Source organism: Rhipicephalus sanguineus, chromosome 5 (assembly GCF_013339695.2).
Source record: "Rhipicephalus sanguineus isolate Rsan-2018 chromosome 5, BIME_Rsan_1.4, whole genome shotgun sequence".
In the NCBI taxonomy this organism is placed as follows: domain Eukaryota; kingdom Metazoa; phylum Arthropoda; class Arachnida; order Ixodida; family Ixodidae; genus Rhipicephalus; species Rhipicephalus sanguineus.
In genome coordinates, this window is record NC_051180.1 from 188,714,178 (window position 1) to 188,737,119 (window position 22,942).

Here is a 22,942-nt window from a genome sequence, read left to right on the forward strand (position 1 = left end):
ACGCATGTGGCGCAGGAGCTGCGAAGGTTTGCGCTCGGCAAGCTCTGCGGACTGAAGTTGTCGCACCTTCTGTTCTTCCGAGAGCGACAGGCGGCGGATGAGTGTGGTCTTCAGATGTTCGTAGAGGCTGGCCGTTGGTGGGTTGGCCAGTATATCCCGGACCTCGCTGGCATAACGCGCGTCCAGGTGGGCGACGACGTAATTGTAGCGGGTCCGGTCTTGCGTGATGCCCGCCAGGGAGAACTGGGCCTCGACCTGGGCGAACCAGACCTCGGGCGAGTCCGCCCAAAACGGTGGAAGCTTGAGAGCGACACGCCAAGTGTCGTATGAGGCAGCGTGCGGGGTGCCTTCTGCAGGGGCTCTGACATCCTCAGCGGCGCCGGCAGGTACGGCCAGGGGTGCGGAGACGTTGCCGGGATGTTGCTGCTGCAGGGCCTGCAGTTGATGTTGAAGTTCTTGAACGTGTTGGCGAAGAGCGGCAAGCGCTTCCAGGTCGGCCATGGCGGTGCGGTGCGTTCGTTTTCCGGGTCACCAGATGTGGGATGCCGTGTCGATAGAAGGACGCATCCCAACATAAACGTAACAACCGTTTATTAGTGAAGCAGCAGCGGGGTGAGCATACCGACGCTGCGCTCAGTCGGGTAGCGAAGGAAGGAAGGGACACTTCCGAGCTTGGCAGCTTGGTTTTACAGCCACCGTCGGTGACGTAACCCTCCGGTGACGCTGCGGTGGCGCTGTCCCTTATCAGAGGCGTGGTGTAGCATGCAGCCGTGTCACGCCGGGCTAGATAGTGACGAGGCGGAGGCTGCGCCAGTTTGTGCGCAGTGTGTTGCCACACTTTCATTATACATCGGCCGGTTTGGCCGATGTAGCACAGTCCACAAGTAAGGGGAATCTTATAAACAATGTTCCCTCGCCATCCAACAAATTGTTGCGCGTACTTCTTTTTGCAAAGAATTTGTGCTTGTTCACCATCAATCTCTCCAGAGGCTGGAAGCTTATGACGTGCGCTGAAAACGATCTTAAGTGCGAATTTTTGTGCCACTTTCTTTAGGTTGTGTTCACTTTATGAAAATATGGAATGATCATGGTACTTCTATGAGGGCCCTCGTCTTTCTTTTGGTTTTTTCGTGATATTAAAGTTGCGGTCATTTGCTGCGAAACATTATAGAGCAAGGTCAATGGAAAAGCTGCTTTAAGTAGCCTCTGCAATTGCGCTTGAAAACTTGCATTCACTTGGTGGTAGCAAGACCGTCAAAGTGCTGCGAACAAACAAGATATTGTGACGCCACGTTTTAGCAATTTAGAATGTGAAGACGTGCAAGGAAGCATACCTACGTGAGTAGCCATCTTGTAAATCACTGTAAGAAATGTGACTGCGAGCCAGTTTTTAAAGATTGTGAAATACTAGGCACTAGCAACGCCAACGTGAAATCTTTGAGGATTTTTGCATCCAGAAAAGTGGAGAATGTCGTGTCAGCGTATCTTCACTATCTCCCATCTTTGCACAGCGCACAAAATAATTGGATAAGTCCGAAGTCGCCCGCCTATCAGTCCTACTTCAGTTCACTATCACTTCGCAAAAAAAAAAATAAAAAAGGCAGATCCCACCGTATTGTGAGAGTCGATGTTATGCGAAGCATGCGGCGGGAAAGTGACTGTGGCGTAACTTTTTTACTGAGCGAAACGTTACAAAGTGACGCTAAAGATTTGTATAAATTTTATACGCACACATATACGTTGAAGAGCGCTCGCATATGTGTTATATAACGAGTTGTTTACAGTTGGGTAACGCTGCCAACGACAACGTGGGTATTACCAACACCAGAAGCAGTAAGCTGATATGTAGTGCTTGTCCTTATGATGGAGAACGTACACACGTTTCACGAACCCGTGTGCATGTGTGGAAGAGCTTCCTTACAGTTCTTGAACAAGGTAATCATCACCGTGGTCAGTGAGCACCAGCAGCTGGTCATGACTTGTTATTGGATCTAGTCGTGATCGCGGTGACGAGGGGCCCATGTGTAGTGAAGTATGAGGTATAGTGCAGCTGTTGGAAATCACGGATGCCTCGGTCATTTCGTCGACAAATTGTCTGTCGATAGAGCCGGCGACATGTCGGAAACTGAAGTCACCCTTCGCGTTGGTGAGGTATAGGTAGTCGAGGATGGTAGGCCTGGATAGTGCTACGTAGACCCACATCAGTGGATGGCGCTTGTCTTATTCGTAGACTACCTTGGCGTATGTGGCCTATGTAGCGTAGTCTACAAAGCGGCTGTCAGTCAATCTGGCATCATCCTTGGTCAGCATGAGGCCATCGCCCAGCCTCGTAAGAAATGATGAGGAGACTGCGCCGTTCTGGCGGACTAAGTGCACTTTACGGTGCGATGCTGTGAATATCACACGTAACTTTCGTTAATGTATTCCTCCGGGGTTGAGTAATGCTTCAATATAGTTTGCTGAATCATAGGAATACAAATGTAATGTTTATTAGACTGCTATAAAAGCTCAGCCAGCACCGGAACCACAGACGTTAATCTGATATGACGCCTGTATCGTAGGAGTATCATGCAGTGTTTATTGCTTTCTTGCAAAATTAGATAGCCAGCACCATAACCACAACTGACGTTGCACCGACATTACGCCTGCATAGGCTGTTTTTCCAAACCAGTCTTTATACCTGGCGTGGCTCTGTGGTAGAATACCTGATTGCCACGTGGAATGCTTGGGTTCGATTCCTGCTGAGATCCCAATTTTCATTCTTTCCATTCGTCGCGTCAACGCTACCGATGTCCGTTTTTCTTAACGCTCTCCCATTTAAGTTACCAATGTTTGTTCTTGCCGTTCCTGAATAGAACCAACCCCTATACATAGCCTTCATAGATTACGAGAAGGCAGTTGATTCGGTGGAGACATCAGCAGTCATGCAGGCACTGCGGAATCAGGGCATCGACGAAGCCTATATAAACATAATGGCAGCAATCTACAGCGGATCCATAGCCGCTGTAGTCCTCCATAAAGAAAGCGACAGAATCCCAATAAAGAAGGGCGTACGGCAGGGACACACGACCTACCTCTCCAATGCTATTCACCGCGTGTTTCCAGGAGGTTTTCAGGGCCCTAGATTGGAAAGAATTACGGATCAGAGTTAATGGAGAGTATTTCAGTAACCCTGCGATTCGCTGATGACATTGCATTGATGAGTGTATATATATATATATATATATATATATATATATATATATATATATATATATATAGAGAGAGAGAGAGAGAGAGAGAGAGTGAGTGAGTGAGTGAGTGAGAGAGAAATGCGGAAGAGCAAGTCGGGCCCCCGCCCCCTCCGGTAAGATGAAAACTCTCCGCCTATGCCCGCTAACGTGAACCATGCAACAAGCACTCAGCCACTGACACCTGCAGCAACACTGGATAGCCTGCCAGGGATAATCACTTGCTTTGTCCTGCGAAACTAGCGGCCATAGTGTGATGGCATGACTTCATCAAGCCACTCCTAAAGCATAGACTGGCCTCCCTTGTTTAATTAGCTTTGAATGCGTTGAATTGTACTGCAGGAGAGGTTTTTCTGGCCGTGGTTCATAGCACCAGCACGTATGTCCTACTGAACAAAACAGACGAAGGTCAAGAAACCGGATAAATTCTTGCGGTATTTCATACGTAATGTCAAGGGGAACCAGACACTCCTTAATTGTGGACAGAATTTCTGCAACCTGACGTTCAACGTCGCCTGAAGCGAACTCAATAAAAAACAAGGAATCATCAACATAACGAAAAGCTTTGCGCACTTTCGTCTGAGTGAGTTTATCGGACATAATGACATCGAGTCGGGATAAAAAAAGATCGCTGAGTACGGGTGCAATGCACAATCCTATACGTACCCCCGTTTTCTGTAGATAAACGGCATCATCCCCTTTAATAAAAGTACACAAGATAAAAGTTTAAAAGCTCCAAAAAATGGCTGCTAGATATCAAGGCGTCATTCTGGAACTTGATGGCACCATATTTAATAGACTGTTCCACTACTTCTAGCAAGTCTTTGTGAGGAATCTCGTGTACCTTTTAATAATTGCTATGGTTTTATTAAATTGCGCCCATGTCTGCTGGCAGTATCTCCCAAGATCAATTAAACCTATCCTGGATTTCAGATCCAGTCGCTCCAAGCTGGTAAAAATAGGCATAGGCACATCATACTTGCAGTCGGCTCTATCGAAATCTTGCATTCACTCCTTGCAAGCGAGCGCGATGTCGCAAATCAAAAGACTGAAAGACGTGGGATATCCCAATTCAGTCATTTCAATGTCTTGTGAAAAAGTTTTAATAAGCCTCAAGTCAGTAGAGTGCGGGGAAGCCATTGCCAAGGTTGATACGAAGCAAGTGGCGGCCATTCCCTATGTTCATGCTCTGTCTCACCGCCTGGAAAAAGTGGCCAGGAATTACAAGGTTGACGTGGTTTTCACGTCGCGTCGTAAATTAGGGACAATTTGCGCTGCAGTTTCTAGAAAAGACCGTGACAATTCATCCGAGTGAACCACATGTAATGTGAAGCACAAAATGAAATTTGTGCCTTGTGAGTGCGGGGTGGTGTATCGCTTGCCCACCAGTTGTGGGAACGCATGCGTAGGCCAAACTGGCAGGTGCCTAAATATAAGATTACGTGAGCATCATAGCTCACTGAAGGGTGCACCGTATTCTCATTTGGCCATGCATTGCAAAAGTTACGGCTGCGTACCGGTCGTGAAACTTCCGTGATCTTTTGTCATAAAAAGCAGAGCGCACGTGAAGTGGTGGAGGCTTACTAGATAAGTAAACATGGAAATTCATGCATCAGCCAGTCGTGTGTGGCACTGTTGCATAATGAAATACACTTGATGGAAAAAGAGTCGGCACGCGCGTGGTGCAGCAAGGTTGTTTGCAAAGGGACACGTCGCCCTGGTGGTGCACTTTCCTCTCCTGTTCAGATAGTTGAATGTGTTGCTCGTTCTTTCATTATCAGGTTGGGTTTAGCCGTGGTTGCTTTGCTTGTTAGTTTCCTAGTGTGTGATTTCTGCGATTAAAAACCAGTTGAAGTGTAGCGCCTGTCTTGTGTCGTTCTCCTCTTTTCCGTCTACGTTTCTTGCGCTTCGCCCACAATGAATCCTCACCATCTAGCCCAATTTACCTTTCTGTTAGGCTATCCAGTGTTGCTGCAGGTGTCAGTGGCTGAGTACTTGTTGCATGGGTCATGTAAGCGGGGATGTCTGCAGAGCAATGGCGTGCCCGATGCTGGAAATACCAGTGTGATACCGTATGTGAATTAAGTATCGCACCATTTGAAGACGATATCCCTGAGAGAAAACGCCCGCGTAATGTTCTCTGCTCCAAAGAAACTAAGTCGACTATGCAAGCTGACGAATCCTAAGGAGGAGTCGCAACCCGCCTTGGCAAAAAAGCACGTGAGGGTTCACGTGTGGAGATCTTTTGGTTGCGGATGTGTGAGGACTGGCTCCCGCTTCTGAAAATGATTTCGGTGTTTTAGTTTGTGCCCAGTTCGACACTTTCGGTACCAACGGACTCGTAAAGTTGTGGCGATCACGTCGATACTCGATTTTTGGAGGTGGGTGAACTTTTTGCAATATTATCGCCCTTTTTCGTCCGGACCATGCCGCTGCCGAGCAAACGCTAACCGCGTTTCGGCTGACGCGGCGAGGTGCGGCTGCGTCCGCCTCTTTTCTCGCTTGTGCGGACACTGAGACTGTGCAGTGATGGAAGTGGAAGTGGGGCTTCTGACTTCCGAAGAGTTTTCCAAGGATTCCGGATGGCAAACAGTAGCTGCCAGGCGCTCCCGAGCCAAATCAGCGCCCGTCGAGCGAGCTGGCGCCATTTCCACCACTGCTAACCCAAACGACGATGTGGCCGCCCAAGGTCGTCGAGACCGCGGCAGAGCTAAAGCCAAGATTGTTCGGGGTGGAAGGATGCCTCCGCTGCCTAAAGACGACGCGAAGATCATCGTCAGGCCGAGGGGAGGTCTGAACATCAGCAAGGTGGGCCCGACCGTTGTGGCCGAGGCCATATGGAACGCGGTCGGCATCGACTCGGCGACGCGGGACTCGGACACAATGGGCCCGAATTTTCAACAAAACATCATGGTCGTCAGTACCCCCAGCAGAGAGAACGCGACCCGTTACGTCAAGGTCGAATGCATCGCCGTTGGCGGTCGGCAGCACGAAGTCAACGCGTACGAAGCGGCGCCCCACTCCACGTGCAAGGGCGTCATCCGTGGCATAGCACCAAGTGACGGCCCGGAGGAGCTCGACCGCAAGATCGTCAACTCGAAGAAAGCGCAGGCCCTGGGGGCCAAACGAATCAAGAACACGGGTACCGTGGTTGTGGTCTTCAACAGCTATAAGGTGCCAAACTACGTCTCGTACGGCGGTACGCTCGTCAGGTGTACCTTGTATCGAAAGCAAGTAGAGGTGTGCTACGCCCGTGGCCGCCTTGGGCATCGAGCAGACGTCTGCCCTTGTCCAGACGAAGCCGTGTGCAGGGGATGCGGTATCGTCAACCCGGACGAACAACACAAGTGCGACCCCAAGTGCAGACTGTGCGGCGGTCGGCCCCTCACCGCCGCCAAGGAGTGCAAGGAGAGGTACCGTACACCGTACCTCGTCAGACGCAGACGCGGAGAGCGATCCCGTGACAACAGAAGCAAGAAGCAAGTCTCCGGCCTTCGCCAAGGACGACCGACAGTTCTCGGCCCACGCCAGTCGCTCCGCGTCCTGCGGAATCTCCAGATCCAGGATTCCCTCTCCGCCGGCTACCTCCGGGCCTTCCGAACGCCGTTCTAGGCCCAGAAGGAGATCCAAGTCCAGGGGCAAATCCGGATCCAGGGGAAAGTCCAGTTCCCGGAGCCGCTCCGTCTCCAGGACCCGATCCGGTTCCAGCGTCGGCCAGCAGAAGAGGAAGTCGAACCTTACCTGGGCCGATAAGCTTCGTGGCGGCTGCGAAGCGGGACCCTCTCGGGGCCCAGGCGACCCGCTCTCAGAGCAAGCTAGGGACGCCGAGGTAATGCGCCTTCAGAAGGAAAACGCAGAATTAAAGGCAATTATCAAAAAGATGGCTAGCGAAATGACAGAGATTAAGAAATTGGTTATCAGTCAAAGTTCTTTGGGGAAAGCGTCGGTGCCCACCACCACCGAAGTACCGATTCCGGCTAGCGACTCAGTCGAGGCCCCCAAGCGCAGGGCACTTTCCAGTAAGGAAGAATCAGGCTCGCAAACTAATGAGATAAAAGGCATGTTGACCCCACTCACTACAAGTGTGCAGCAGTTACAGCAAAGTTTAGCACAAGTGCAAGTCGCCCCAGGGGACCCTAATAGAGGCCTAGGTAAGCTGGCCGATGGCATGGACGCCCTCGAGCGTCTGGTAATCCCAAGTGATACGTTTGCAACTCCAATGCAGGTCGTTGTTCTGGACGCGTCAGGGAATAGAATCAGGGCTACGAGCACATCAGCGCATCAGAGTGGGGGGCACGTTTTACGTGCGGCGTCGCTTACAGTGGGCAGTACAGAAAATCTGCCTAATCATGGATAGTTCCAAAGAAAAATTCAGAACTTGGCAATGGAACTGCAGGGGGTACTCCAACAAGAGGGCTCCGTTGCAGCAATACTTTATATCGCTAGTTAACAAACCACGGGTAATAGCATTACAGGAAACCCTCGTTTCTGCCGCATCCCTTTCCGGTTATCGGGCTGTCTCCGGGCGGCCTGCCGGTCGGGGAGTATGCACGTTAGTTGATAAGAAGCATACGCACTTGTCTCATGATCTGAAGCTGGTCAGTTGCACGGTCGAATATGTCATGTTGGAAGTTCTGCTGAACATGCGACAGCGCAACCAGCGAAGAAACAGCGTGTTTATGCTCAATATTTACAGTAATCCCAGGGACTCCCGACAGCAGTTCAAGACGATACTCAAGAAGTCCGTCGACCTGGCCGGCACCCATCCCCTTGTCGTCGTCGGGGACTTCAATGCCCCGTACGGACTATGGGGCTACGTCTACGACACGAGCAAGGGCCGGCGTCTGTGGCAGAACGCCAACGAAATGGACCTCACGCTCATCACGGACAAGGCGCTCCCGACCCGAATCGGCAACTCAGTGACCAGGGACACCACCCCCGATCTGGCGTTCGTGAAGAACGTTGACGGAGCCGAGTGGAGTAACACCGCAATGGATTTTGGTAAAGACCATTACGTGCTAGAGACTCGCTTCGACGTCGCCCGAAGTAAAACCAGAGTTCACCGTCAGAGATTGGGATCATTTTCGCAAGCTCCGCGACAACGAAAATGCACCGGCTCCCAGAGACCTGGAAGACTGGTGCGAGGGAATCAAGAGTGACGGGGAGAGGTCTACCAAGAAGATCGTCACCGACCTGGAGGTAGAGATGATGGATAGTAGGCTAGCCCATCTGCGAGCGTAGCGATGTGGGCTTGTTGGTGCATAATGGAACCAACCATAATATAATAACCATAATGGTGGTTTGTTTGTTGTTCGAAGCGATCAAGGAATAAACTTTATTGTTGTGAGTAGCGCCCATGTGTCTAGTGTCTCTTCCTTTGTGTCCTCGTCTACAACAGCGCTAAGAAACTGCCTTTCCATTAGCCCATCTGATTGAGGCCAAGCAGGCGCTGCTCCTCCGATGGAAGGGACAAAGGTTCAACCGCAGACTGCGGAAAAAGATCTCAGAGCTCAACAAGACCATCGAAGATCACTGTCGGACCCTGTGCAAGCAGCAATGGGACGAGGTCTGCGACTCGCAAAGCCTCGGGCTTGCTCAAACATCTCCTCGACGAGGGCGGAGCGAGATCCAACCAGAGACACACTCTCGCCAGAGCCCTGCACGAAGCTACCAGATCCTGTTTCAGGGACGAGCTGGTTGCCAAACTCATGGAGAAGTATCTGCCCGTAAAGCACGGCGATGAGGAGTTCCAATTTCCCGAGTACCTCGGCCCGGCCCGTCCGGAGCTGGACGAAGACTTCACCGTGGCGGAAGTCAGGCAAGCCATTTTTGCACTCAACAGCAAGTCGGCGCCGGGTCCCGACGGCATCACCAATAAGATGCTGCGGAATCTCGACGACCGTTCGATCGAATACCTCACCGAGAAGATCAATGAGACGTGGAGAAACGGCAGTGTTCCAGAAAAATGGAAGATGGCCAACACCGTCCTGATCCCCAAACCAGGCAAGGCTCCGAATGTTGATAACCTCCAGCCCATCTCTCTCACGTCTTGCGTCGGGAAAGTGGCGGAGCACGTCGTCCTCAACAGACTACGCAGATATCTCGAAGACAACAACGTCTATACCCACAACATAATTGGCTTCCGAGCCGGCCTGTCGACGCAGGACGCCATGAAGATGATCAAACATCAAATCATCGACCACAATACCAGGGACACCAGGGCCCTGCTCGGACTCGACCTCGAGAAGGCGTTTGACAACGCTCTCTATGCATACATCCTGGCTTCTGTCGCGGACCTCGAGCTGGGCCCCAGACTGTATTACTACGTCCGTTCGTTCCTGACCGGAAGGAAAGCGAAGCTGCGATTTAGCGACTTCGTCTCCGACGAAGTGCTCCTGGGCCCACGGGGTACGCCGCAAGGCTCTGTCATTTCGCCCACTCTCTTCAACATCTGCATGGTCGGACTCTCGAGGAAGCTGGCCCAAGTCGAAGGTATCAAACATACTATCTACGCCTATGACATCACGATCTGGTGCACCGGCGGTAGTGAAGGGCAAGTAGAAAGTGCCATGCAAGAGGCCGCAGACGTCACGGAAGAGTACCTGCTACCCACCGTACTAAGGTGCTCCCCGACCAAATCCGAGCTGCTGCTTTACAGAAAAGAAAAAGGGGGCAGACCCAAGGGCTGGAAGCCCGTCTCCGAAAGTGACATTCACCTGTTCACTCGGAGCGGCGACCCGATACCCAGGGTCGACACGATCAGAGTCCTGGGTATGTTCATCGAATCGCGTGGCGGCAACGGCACTGCGTTGCGCAAGATCATCGAAAAAACCGATAACGCTTTTCGCCTCGTTCGAAGGGTCACGAACAGACGTCGAGGCCTCAAGGAGGACAACCTGCTTCGGCTCATAAACGTCTTTGTGCTGTGTCACTTCACCTACACGGTGGCCATGCACAACTGGCTCAGAGCAGAGCGGGACAAGCTGAATGCCCTCATTAGAAAAATCGTCAAGCGAGCACTCGGGCTGCCCATCAGAACGCACACCGAGTACCTCCTCCGGCTCGGCATACACAACACCATGGAGGAAATTGCCGAGGCTCAGGAACGGGCCCAGCTAACTCGGCTGTCCACCACGCCGGCCGGTAGGCGGATTCTAGAGATCCGACTCGCCCCCACCAAGAACTTGGCTAGCAACACCCAAATCCCCAGAGAAATAAGAGAGAAGCTTGTCGTCGCTCCGCTGCCCCGCAATGTGCATCCTGTGCACAACGCAGGTCGTCGCAAGGCAACAGCGTCAAAGATACTAAAGCAGATCGCCAATGACAAGACTGAAGCAAGCTTCGTGGACGCCGCCGCGTACCGAGACGGCAAGGCTTTTGCGGTTTCCGTCGTGGACACGCTGGGCAAAGTCATCAACTGTGCCTCGATTCGAACGACGGACCCCGAGGTGGCCGAGCAAGTGGCCATTGCACTCGCCATGCAAGATGGTCGGAGAGACAACGTGTATAGCGATTCGAAAGCGGCCGTCAGGGCATTCCAGAAAGGCCGGGTTGCCCGGCATGTAGTTGAAATTCTGAAAGGCTGCAAAAACAGCGACAGCTCCACACACTCCATCTTTTGGTTCCCTGCCCACGTCGGGCCGATCGAAGGGGTTCCTCTGAACCTCAACGAGTCTGCCCACGAGACTGCGCGTGGCTTTACCGACCGCGCTGCCCTCGGATCGGGCGACTTTCCCCCCGGACACAGGGACGCTCCTAGCACGCACAATGAAATTACTAAATTCTTTTACTTAGAGAGAAGGGTCTTCCCGCGGCCTCATTCCAAGCGAAGCAGGCCGCAGGCAGTCACGCTCAGACTCCTGCAAACTGACTCCTACCCAAATCCGGCGTCCCTTAATAGCATATATCCGGAAATTTACCCGAATAGTTCTTGCGCAGCCTGTGGCGAGGCTGCTACTTTATCTCACATGACCTGGGAGTGCTGGTCGTGGGGTCCGAAGTTCACCAAGGAAGAGTGGGACGCGCTCCTACGAAGTCCCGTCTATGAGGACCAAATCCTGGCCGTCCAGCGCGCACGCGATCGGGCCGGCAGGCTAGACCTGTCGGTCCCGTCGTGGGATTAGCCGGGTGCGCGATTAATCGCGTTTTGCTGGACCGCGTTTTGCGGATTAATCGCGTTTTGCTCACTCACTCAAGCACGTGACTAGGTTTGTTGAATGTGCCCTAGCTGTCGTGTATATGTTCTCTCTGTCGTGCGACGCGGTTTACATAGGACAGACGGGTAGGTGTATCAATGACCGCCTGCGAGAGCATTCTTACAATAAAAAACAAGGTTTCCTCAGGCAGCTTCCCGGCTATCCATTGTAAGACGTGTGCATGCACTCCAATGTTTGATCGTTGTGTCATTTTGGGCCGCAGTCGTAATCAATTGACACGTGAGATCATCGAGGCGAATTCTATTGAGAAATGTGCGAAGCTGTGTGTGAGTACGCCATCTATAGCCTTATCTGAAAAAGAGATCGATTTTATTGAGCGTGTGCAGTGAAGTGAGCCATATAATGTGCTGTAGGGCAAGGCTTAAAGTCAGGGGGCGCCGGCCGCCCCTCGGCAGTCCAACGGCGGCACTGCGGCACCCATTTGACAAGTGCTGGAGTTGAATTTTCTGGCAGTAGTGCTTTGTGCGGGGAAATTATACTGTGCAATCTTCCGAATAATGATTTAATCGTGAACAGTTGGTTGCCAAGGTGTCGACGAAACAGAAGAAAACAGGTATCGTCGTACTGCTGAGTGCAATTCACTGAGACACAACACCACGGGCAACGCGTCCTGAAACCACGGATCACCACCCTGTTCGACAGAATGTCTTGGCACAGCATACTGTTTCACGAGGCACCTGAGTGTAAAGCTACCTGCTCGTGAATCAGTAATGATATCACATACCGCCAATATTTGTGACGTCATAAGGTCACGTCACATGATGACGTCACCATATGACATCGTCAGTTTGCAGTGCCTCCCTGATCGGTGGGTCGAACACGGAGGCAATGCAAAACCAGGCGATGTATAAAAAGCTTGTAATGCCTCCAATCCTGGAGGCAGCGCAAAACCACGTTACGTCCAAAAAGCACTCGGAAGGAGGCAGGAAACATCGACTGAACATCGATGAACAAAAAGAAGATGGATTTCGCCTTCGAGTCATCTTAGGCAAATGCATAAGGGACCCTGCGAGTCTTTTCAAGACGATGGTCTTTGTTTGGATACTTCAACGCAGAAATTTTGGTCTGTCTGTCGGTCATTCTGCCTGTCTGTCTGTATGTCTGTCACACGATTCAGCCCTCTGCACAAGCTCATGTTTCCCGACGTATTTCCAGATGACGTCCATATCTCACGCAGCGCCTCCTCTATCGCCTTTCGACGACATTTTCAGCGAAGCACGCAGATACGCAGCCAATTTTGTTAGTACAGTTACCGCATCATGCCCTGTCAGAAGTCGACCGGCGAGAGTTATTTACACTATTTTATTGCAAATACATCTTACTACGACTTTTTATGCGAAAGCTTTGTATTTATCTACGTTAGTATGATTACACTAATTCTGTTCAGCATACTTTCGAACGACCGGGAACGAGTCAGCGAACGTGGATTTATTAACGTATAGGTTAAAATATGCTGCGAAAAAAAAAACTCCGCACAACGTACGAAACATTTTATATCACCGTCGTGCATCTCCTTTTGACGCGTGTCTGAACCTTTTCCTTTCTTGTTTAACTTCAAGTACTTACGACGCGCTTACATGGCAGCTGCTGAAAACTTGAATTTAATCAAAGGTTTTTGACTGTAACGACCATTTAATTTATTTGAATGACATCGCACGTCGCTTATCATGCGCTTAAAACTCCGAACAAAGGAATTGAATTGAAGGAGCAGGCTTGGTAACCGAACACGCGCAGCACGTGGTATACGTATATTGCGCTTTAACGCATACACGGTAGCCGAAGCCCGAACGCTGAAATCAGTGATTGAAAGTGGACCGGAAAGTTATTTTGAGTGCGCCACAGCCATAGGACGGTCGCGAAAAGAAATTGTCGCCGTACATGCAGATATACACATTGATGGCTAGCAGACGACACCGGGAGCAATCCACACTGAACGTGCTCCTGACGACAACTCCACACGACTTCGCTGGGAATTTTGCTTGAACATTCAGTACAAATTGTTTATGAACTTGCCCACTAATGTTTCAATAACTCGAGCAGGACAGGCTCGGCTATCCACACGGCTATCCAGGCACGCTAGCAGAGCCTTGTATAGTATAGTGTAGCAAGGAGGTGGGAAAGGGAAGGAAACATAAGGAGGATAGATGTAATGGCGAGGAGGAGGGAAAGGAGGAGGCGAGAGGGTAAAGCGTACCGCAGAAATAATGAGAAAGAGAAAGAAATGCAGAAAGAAAAAGAAAGACAGACAGAGAGAACATCAACGAAAGAGAGAGAAAAAAAGTCACAGTTTCGCCGCAAGGTCGAAGCAATGAATGCGATAGCAAGCAATTGGAATGTCACACCATAGTATTGAGGGACCATGGTCACACGAAGAACGATCGAGAAGAAGCTCGATAGTTGCAGCGGCTGTCACAGTTGTTACGTCTTTGTGCTTGAGCAACGCGCTGCAAGTGTCGACAATGTAGAATCAGATGCTCTTAGATATTTTGACTCCCTGCGTTTATTGCCACACGGGGGCGTCTGATGCAAGGTGTGCCTAAAGTCTCTGATTTGGATTTAGGTGCTGTTTGTTTTTTTCTTCTTCCACATTACGAGTGGGTACAGAAAATGGCTACTTTGTCGTGCGCGTCTCAAGGGCAGTTTTCAAATTGAAAGAAAATTAGGAGCGTTGCGTCTGCAAGTGTCGAAAATGGAGAATCAGATGATCTAAGATATTTCTTTTTCTTTTAAACTGCGGCGCGTGAAGTGACCCCCTGCGTTTCTTGCCACCCGGGGGCGTCTGATGCAAGGTGTACCCGGTGATCTTTGTTTTTTTTTTTTTGTTCTTACACATCACGAGTGGGTACAGAAAAGGGCCACTTTGTCATGCGCGTCTCGTAAGGGCAGTTTTCAAATTAAAAAAAAAATTAGGAGCGCTGCGTGGTAGAAAGCACGCTCAAGCTCCTCCGATATTTGCTTACCACCAGCGGTAAATTCTGCATATAAATTGCTCACCGCTACTTCGCCGGCGCATGCATGGGGCATGGGTGAGTTGTCCAATGCAGCGGGCTGGGGAGCGAGAGGTCGATGGTTCGAACCCCCGGGCGGGTGCTTCAGAATTTTTTTCTTCAGCTTCATTTTTCTTTGTGCATTTTTATATATATAAATACATATAAATATCCGGGGCATGACGAAGACGGCGACGGCAAAAGTCAGCCGAGAGTGTCTATATAATTGCTATCGCAATAAAACGCCAGGCCTGTGCGGAAAGCGCAGCACAGTCACAGCGAAAGCTGGAAGAGCGATATTTCTAGAGCCCGTCATAAACACTCTTGTCGCTAGTAATACAAGTACACAAGCAGCATACCCACTACACCACAAATCATAATTTTTGTGAAGTTGGGAAGCACCCACCACGGCATTATTCGTCATTCTGCGGAGAAGCGAGGTACCATCTGTAAGGCATTATGTGCACTTTGTTGATGCGACGGCTGATGACGATGAAGAATTATGGCTGAGCACTTTGTAATGGGTGGGAAGCTTTAAACGAACCACTAGTTACGTTATTAGCATTGTGTGAGGCCTGGTCCTTATTCAACTCTCCCACCACGCTTTATAACATACGTTAACGTGAGAAAGAGAGACAGACAGAGAGAGAGAAGGAATTAACTTTATTGAGTCCCTGAGGAAATGAATCATGGGAGCCTTATGGGCTTCCTTGGTAACCAATAAAAGTGCACTTGCGAGGAACCCACTACGCTATAAATCATCATAATTTTCGTGAAGTAGGGAAGCAGCCACTATGCCATTATTCGTCATTCTAGGGAGAAGCGTAGTAACCGCCAAACACCTGTAAGGCATTACGTGCACTTTGTTGATGCTGTGCCTGATGACGATGAATTATGGCCGAGCGCTTTGTAATGGGTTGGAAGCATTCAACAACCGACTCGTTGCGCAATTCGCATTGTGTGACACCTGGTAGTTATTTTGCTCTGCTACCATGCTATATTACATACGTTGTTACATATGTATTACATATGTGGTTCCTTCCCGACTTGAAGCCTGTATAGGGTCCTTTTATAAAGCAGTTTCAAGCACCGGCATGGCTCTGAGGTAGAATACTGGGCTCCCGCGCAGTGGGCCTATGTTCGAACCTCGTTCCATCGTGGAAACTTTTTCTTATTAGCCCTTGTTGTTTTTCAAAATCAGCCCTTGTTGTGATCTCATAACAGCTTTCGCTGTACAAATTTCAAAAGAGGAAGCAAGCATCGCTTCGTCTAGCGACCACATACCGCACCACCTGGCCAAGCCGCGCATGTGCAATAGCTAAGCCACGGCCACCAACGGAGACATGGCGCCGCTCTATTAGCCCCGAGAACGAACACTGGCGTCGCTGCAGTCGCGGCGAAATGACGTCACGGCAAGGACTCGCCTGCTCCGCCCCCGACAGTCGCTTCTTTCTGCGCCCGCCGTGTGCCCACTGCTTCGCTATACGGTGGCGATTACTCCTAAATTTCACGATGCAAATCAGGAAAGGTACAAGGTTGAAGTATTTATTACTAGCGGAAGGTAACTAAGCTGGACAGGGGTGTCAATGCAGGCTAGTTGGTATTTCATTACAGGTTTTTGGGTGTAGCGCCGCGTACGAATTGGTAAGAAAGAAGATGACAGGAAAGAGGCGCACTCGCAACTGAACTTTATTTTGCGTCGATTGCAAATATAAAGCTATGAAAAGCACCACATGTTACCTCTAACACTGCCACATAGTAAAACCAGATAAAACCAGATAAAATGGCCTAACGCACTAATCATCGAGATAGTCTATTTCACATGAAATAGGTCAAGAGACGGCTTGCTGATGCATCTGCTGCCCAACTTGTTCTTCTATATCTTTTAAGTACTCGCGTCTTCTCCAGCTCAGGTGCGCAGTGGGCTAACGCGCACTGTTTTATGCAATGAAGTGCCAAGTTGCTTCCCGTACCACTCTTTAACGTTCGGCTACGTTCGTAGAAAGTTCGGCTAATATAGCTTAGGATGGGCAAACTTCTGTCCGAACAGAAGACCCACTGTGAAAATGGTAATGCAAGACCGCAAGACATTCGTTGTTATCACCGCGTACTCCAAGAAATCGGTGCTAAGAAAATACTAATGCTAAACTTCATTACAGCGATGCATAGACTCCAAGGTTAAAATATCTGGGCCGAAGTATTACAAGTTAGAAAGTTTTTCGTTTACTAACTACGTTGCGGTTTATCGTGCAAGTTAATTTGTCTGCCTCTGCAAATGATTTGACAGAACAGGCTTTCTGCTATACGAGGCTTTACATGCAGGTGTCTGTCGTACACAATCACTTATAATATTTGGAAAATCAAACAAAATAACACTGCCACACACGCAACGGTTTCGGAAATGCCGAGGTGTCGGTACACTTGGATCATATGTTCAGGTTTCTTCTCAAGAGCCGTCAGGGATTATGTAGTCGCATACCCTGATTTGGTCCGCCACGGTGGTGTAGTGGTTACGGTGCTCGGCTGCTGACCTCAAGGTCGCGGGTTCAATCGCGGCCACGGCGGTCGCATTTCGACGGAAGCGAAATGGTTGAGGCCCGTCTACTGTGCGATGTCAGTGCTCGTTAAAGAAAACCAGTGGATCAAAATTTCCGGAGCCCTCCACTACGGCATCCCTCATAATCATATCGTGGTTTTGGGATATAAACCCCGGATATTAATATTATACCTCGATTTACGCGAACTGCTGGTCCGATCTACCGCCGCGTAACAAATGGTAATGTTCACTTCACGTGGGAGCTGTGCTAGTAACCGTTCGCAAAAAAAATGCCAGAAATTTCAAATGAACTGTTTCGATGGTGTACTTAGCGGCGTGAACCACGTGATAATGAAACGAGCTTCACCTCAATGAGGCAACGATTGGTCTCGTACGTCAGGTCCACACACAGGTTGATGCTGCTCAGGGGTAATCAACTGCGAGGAAAATTAATTTATGAGGTGGCTATCTCAACTATACTTACGAGCGTGACAGAACCATTGCTACGATACTTCAGGAAGACAATCTGACAGCAATAATAGTTTCGCAATCACGCGTGCGCGGGGCTTGAAGCACCGGCAAAACGCTCTCCACAGTTGCGCGGATGCGTCCGATACAAATGACACTTGTGGAAGCGAAACCAGCATATTGCTTAAATAATCGCCTGTCAACGACGCATCTCAATAATGCGAATATGGTGTATTACGTGTCAAAACCACTACATGCTATGAGGCATGCTGTAGAATAATTTTTACCACCTGGGATTCTTTAATGTGCTCCTGTATCTAAGCACAGGCATGTTCTTGCTTATCGCCTCCATATGAATGCAGCTGCCGTGGCTGGGAGTCGAACCCATCCTTGGGGTTAACTGCGGGGTACAACAACAAACCTGATCACCCCTTTCAAATTGTTCACGACAGGGCGCGGGCACCGTTGGCGATTGTGCAGAAAAAACGAATAGTTCCTCACTGTTTTACCAGGAACATTATCGCTGCTGTTTTTGTCGTTTATCTTAAGCGTGAGACAAGCAAAAAGCGAACGCTAACAGCGCAACAGCCTACGAAGCGGGCGCGTGTTTTGTAGGCGCGCCACGGCAGGCGACGAAGAGTCCGTGCCGTGACGTCACCCAGGCCGCCCGCCAGGCGGCGCCACTCCAACTTCTCGGGGCTAATAGTGCATATAGCCTGGCTGCGTACTCCCGAGGAGGAAGCCGCGCATCTCGAAGCTAGATGCCTGTGTCGGTCGACGGGGAGTGGCCCATGCTTCGCTGTGCAAAGCTTTGCGCCACTTAGTGCAAACTGTCCGCAATTTTTGCGGAAAGGCACTGGAATAACGTTTGCGGACTTGTAATGGTACGGAAGAACAGTCATGATTTATCAATGATTTATTTATAATGGTACATGGCCAGCCATTACGCATGCCGTTTAAAAACCACGGGTTATTTTATCCGGGCTCGATTCTTTTTAATAATAAAATAATATCTGGGGTTTAACGTCCCAGTACCACGATATGATTATGATTAGAGACGCCGTAGTGGAGGGCTCCGGAAATTTCGACCACCTGGGGTTCTTTAACGTGCACCTAAATCTAAGTACACGGGCTTCACACATTTTCGCCTCCATCGAAAATGCAGCCGCCGCGGCCGGGATTTGATACCGCGACCTTCGGGTCAGCAGTCGAGCGCCATAACCACTAGACCACCGTGGCGCGGTGGGCCCGATCCTTTTTTAATGTCCAGCTTTAGGCCGAGGTTCCGTACTCCCGCCTCCGTAACTGTTAGGGGGCTAAGTATGTCGTTAACAGGTATGTCGTTTTCCGGTCTTTTCCCGTCATCAGTTGTTAACACGGAACAAAAATATTATTTAGAGAATTAGCGCGACCTGGAGGCGAAACTAAGGAATCACTCGGTGACCTTGCTTTGAGGTAGCTCCAGCATTTGCTTGGTGAACTTCTTGAGAAGCCTGTAAGTGTGTTTTTGTAAAAGTGTATATTGCCTGCCTTTCGGTTTCGTGTCTCGAATAGCAAGAGTAAGCTTACTGCGGGTAGTAGACTTGGGTGCAACCTTCCCTGATCTTCTACGACGCTTGACATTGCGCTTGCGCGAATGATATGCCGTGAAATACAGGGGTTGTGCATCCTTGTTTTTTTTTTAGCTTTAGATGGTACTTAGTTCGAGATACAATGAAAAACTATCGTTTTGAATTTATTCTACGGCATTTCAATATCTGTGGTGGGATGTATGTATCATCCTTCAAACACTGCGAAAGACCGTGTAAACCAAAAATATCTAAGAACAACATGAATTCGAATCGGTTTTATTTCAAGGTGCTCTTTTATTGAAATATCGACACAACCGTTTGAAGGCGTGTGAGCGAAAGTGTGCACATCACGAGGCCTCGGGCAAGTAGACACAGTGATGCCATAAAGCCACGAGTTGAATGATTGTCGTATGCGCCCGCATGACCAAAAATACATGCCTTGTGGTCGCACTAAGATCCAGACAACATGAATCGCTAAGAGATTGTACGCCGCAAGAAAAACTTGTACGATGTGGAAATTTGATGGGTTAACAATGGTCGCCGAAGGTCTAGACAATGGGCTCAATAAATAAAATGACGCTAAAGATTGTCTCTGTAAAACACTCGAACAATAAAGCGCAACCTAAAAAGTAAGAGAAGGTGCAATTGTGGATTCCTTAGGTCAAACAGTGCAAAGACGCCGGTTTGGAATAACCATGGCGTTATAACATTTAACCTTCCAACCTGTTGCTGCTTAGTGCATGACAGACTGCGCCATTTTGCACGAGTCCGCGATACTGCTCGCAATAGCACAGCCTTACTTGCAGCCTGAGGGGTTCTGACCTTATCTGACGCGCTGTACGGTCTTGTAAACGTGTAGGGCATCTTTGTCGCTATCTAAAGTTTTCATCAGATATGCGTGTGCGATTGCTGTCGCAGTTGTTCTGCTACCAGATATACCACGAGACATACCATAATTCACTGCAATGCGCACATGTATATTTATAGAGCACGCGAGGGGACAAGGAGTTTAAGAAAAAAAAAAACGCTGCGTTTTGTATTATTATTGCATTTAGCGTAGCGTCTTTAGCGGCTGCCTTCCTGTTCATTTGTGAGCTCACATAATTTAAAAGCATATTGTCCAAATTTTAGATTAATGTAGAGTCAGTTGAAACAATGGGGGGCCTCTCACAAGTACAGTGGATGCGGTGGTAGTTGCCTGAAAATTAGGCGCGGTTCCTCATTTCTCAACACAAGGCAGCAGTTGAGTGCTTTTTCCTCCTGCCATTGGCCAAAATGAGAGCGCTGATTTGAGTAATGTCGTGATCACTAAAAAAAACAGGTGGCCATTGGGAGAAGACACAAACGTTATTTTCTCTGCGACGGTCGCAGTCCTAGTTTGTCTTTTGCGATGAACAAAAGCAAAAAAACTTAAGCAAAACATTAAGCAAAAAAACTAGGCCTTAGTCATCTAAAGTTACACACGTTACATTAAACAATATGTTGTGTCGTTGTTACATGACCTGGTCACCTGACCTAACGTGACAGCGGATTATGCTGCACTTTAATATACGCAGCCCAGAGGCTTAGCGCAATGTTGTCACTCCTTTAGGGAAAGTGCTTCCATTCCAAACATATTTATCAGAGCGAAGACTGCTCGTTCGAATAACCTCGGATGCTGGGTACACTAGAGGGCCTTGGGTTAATTTGCCCCTTCATCTTTCAATCCTCTTGTTAGAGGTTATGTGCAACAAACAAGCCACAGCGCGGAAAAATATAGTTCTAGATGTACCGTCCTGGCCGGTTCTCAGTAGTTATTGCTTATATTCAGTGAAACTCTCACTTATAGAAGTGAAAAAATTTTTTACGGCAAAACAGTTTTTAAACAACCACTCATTGTGCCGGAAGCTATCTGGCTCAAATAAATCTGCGGAAGAGACAGAAATAAGTTTACGACTGCTTCAGCAGCGTTTGCACATTCGTTCAAACTGTGACTGCCTCAGAACGCTACAGATACCTGCAATTTTCTCTCGTTAATGAAAGCCTCGTCTAATTTGCCGTTTAAGCCGAAAAGATTGTAGCAGCCATATGATTTGCGGCAGTAGCATACGCAGAGTGAAGGGCAGGGTCGGCTACGTTAGGGGAATTGTAGCGCAAAACAACAGAAGGACCGACAAAGAACACGGGACTGGCGCTAACATCCAACAAAGTCCCGTGTTTTTTGTCGGTCCTTGTGTTGTTTTGCGCTATAATTTTCGTACAGAAATCATGAACCAACGCCAAGAAAACGTTTTGCTACTCTAGGGTTTTGACGATGAACGGGACATCGGCGTCAGTCTGGTTTAGCCCATACGAGCCTTGAATAACGGGTTGTGAAAAAAACTCATGGATTTGTAAGGCCTGTAGCTCGGCGAGTAGAAGTCCATCATGGGGGCTGCGGCTACACTGCCAATGCAGCTCTTGGGATCCGTGAAGTAGTAGCACACCTGCGAGAAAAAAAAAAAGATATACGTTCAAGCTTATCAACGAACACATTTCATTCACACAATGTTTATCATCCTCGGACGTGCAGAAGGTGGCCAATTCCACGACGAGCGCTTGAAAAGAGCTTGACATCCACGGGAAAAAACTCACATCCAAAGAAAAATACCGGAACACATCTTTCATGCGCTCGCCGCACTTGTTCATGTGAGCACCTTTTTTTTTTCGTAGGGCTGATTGAGTTTGTATAAACTTAAATCACATCATCTCCCGCTAAAGGGGACCATGAGGCGATGCGAAGCAGCGTTTCAAAATGTAGAGCACGAATTTCAGAGGGGGAGTGGAGAGGGGAAGTGGAGAAGGGGAGGGGAGAGGGGAAGTGAAGAGGGAGGGGAGAGGGGAGAGGAGGAGGGGAAAGGGGAGGGGAAGAGAGGAGGGAAGGGAGTGGGTGAGGGCAAATGAGAAAGGGGAGGCGAGAGGGAAGTGGAGAGGGAGAGGAGGTGTGTGGAGAGGGTTTGGGCACGCGCAGTAAGGGTGGTCACGCCGCACACACCACCACCGGATTGAACTCCGCTATAAGATGCTTCACATCTAATATACTGCACAACAATAGAATGTGGCCGCAACAACGTAGTCATTATTAGTGAGTAATAGCTACGCGGCTCAGCGGACCGGCGTGCCAGCGGACGAAGGGAGAGGGCAGCGGAGCGCAAGACGAAGAGTAATAGCTAAGCGTCGCTCTCTCGTTTCAGCGGATCGCATTGCTGCGCCATCTGTTGAACAAGGTTGAAGTTACTCTCGATCGAGCAGAGCCTTTGCTGCGTCACCTGCCGAATAAAATTGAAGTTACTGCGAAAAGAATATTACGAAAGGCATTTTTTTATAACATCGCATGTGTTAAGTAGAAACACATTTTCGTTTTTGTTACATAGCTTGATGTTTGCAGTGGTTAGAATGCATGACGGACTGTTCTACGTTCGAATAAAACAGTCGGCGCTGAAAGGTTGCAGGTGAAGCCAAGCCAAGCAATCAAGTGTGCGTTTTTAGTGGCATCGTTGTTGCAGTGTGTTTTACTAGTTTTGCTCTTCATTGCCGTTAGCGCTATGCCGCGAAGCATACTGCAAGACCATTTGCTTCTCTCTGAGCTAAAATGGTCAGAGATAGAAGATCGACATGGTCCTTCAGGCTCCTTAGCGTGAGCTCCCGGCCAAGCACACGTTTCAAGTTTTCGATCACATGAATCCACTGCAAGTCGTCGTTAAATGGCTTGCTCGCTGCCACTTCTCTTAAAATGGCTAGGTCTTCTTCGGTATTGAAACAGCGCCGGGGCCTTTTCGCCTGCAGCCGAACCTGCGCCGCGCTTGGAGGTGCCGCCGAAGACATGCCGCCGCCGCTTGTGCTGGGGGCTGCCATCTTGAAAACGCTCGTCCGCTCGTCCGCTGGGCGCGCTTCGCTGAGGAGACGAAATGAGCGG

At 49.4% G+C, this 22,942-nt stretch overlaps 2 protein-coding genes across 3 annotated transcripts in view; one reads left to right on the forward strand and one right to left on the reverse strand.

Moving 5' to 3' along the window:
- The first annotated feature begins 7,852 nt into the window (after window positions 1–7,852).
- On the forward strand, window positions 7,853–13,526 carry LOC119395147 (uncharacterized). Its single transcript, XM_037662435.1, has 4 exons — window positions 7,853–8,231; window positions 8,654–8,819; window positions 8,917–10,992; window positions 13,487–13,526. The coding sequence occupies exons 1-4, from the start codon at window positions 7,853–7,855 to the stop codon at window positions 13,524–13,526; spliced, it is 2,661 nt and encodes an 886-aa protein (XP_037518363.1).
- Window positions 13,527–19,268: 5,742 nt separating this feature from the next.
- Window positions 19,269–22,942, reverse strand: part of LOC119394531 (prohormone-3) — a 117,529-nt gene continuing 113,855 nt past the window's right edge. For both annotated transcript variants that reach the window (XM_037661854.2, XM_049415810.1), the window contains exon 5: window positions 19,269–21,473. In XM_037661854.2, coding sequence (XP_037517782.1) covers window positions 21,330–21,473 — 144 coding nt within the window. In that variant the 3' untranslated portion in view covers window positions 19,269–21,329. The remainder of the gene's footprint in view (window positions 21,474–22,942) is intronic.

Coding starts and splice junctions, on each gene's coding strand:
- LOC119395147 (XM_037662435.1), top strand. CDS start 7,853: ATGTTGGAAGTTCTGCTGAACATGCGACAGCGCAACCAGCGAAGAAAC. Junction 8,820..8,916: donor TGCGACTCGCAAAGCCTCGG/GCTTGCTCAAAC, acceptor ATCCTGTTTCAG/GGACGAGCTGGTTGCCAAAC. Junction 10,993..13,486: donor CACAGGGACGCTCCTAGCAC/GCACAATGAAAT, acceptor TAACTCGAGCAG/GACAGGCTCGGCTATCCACA.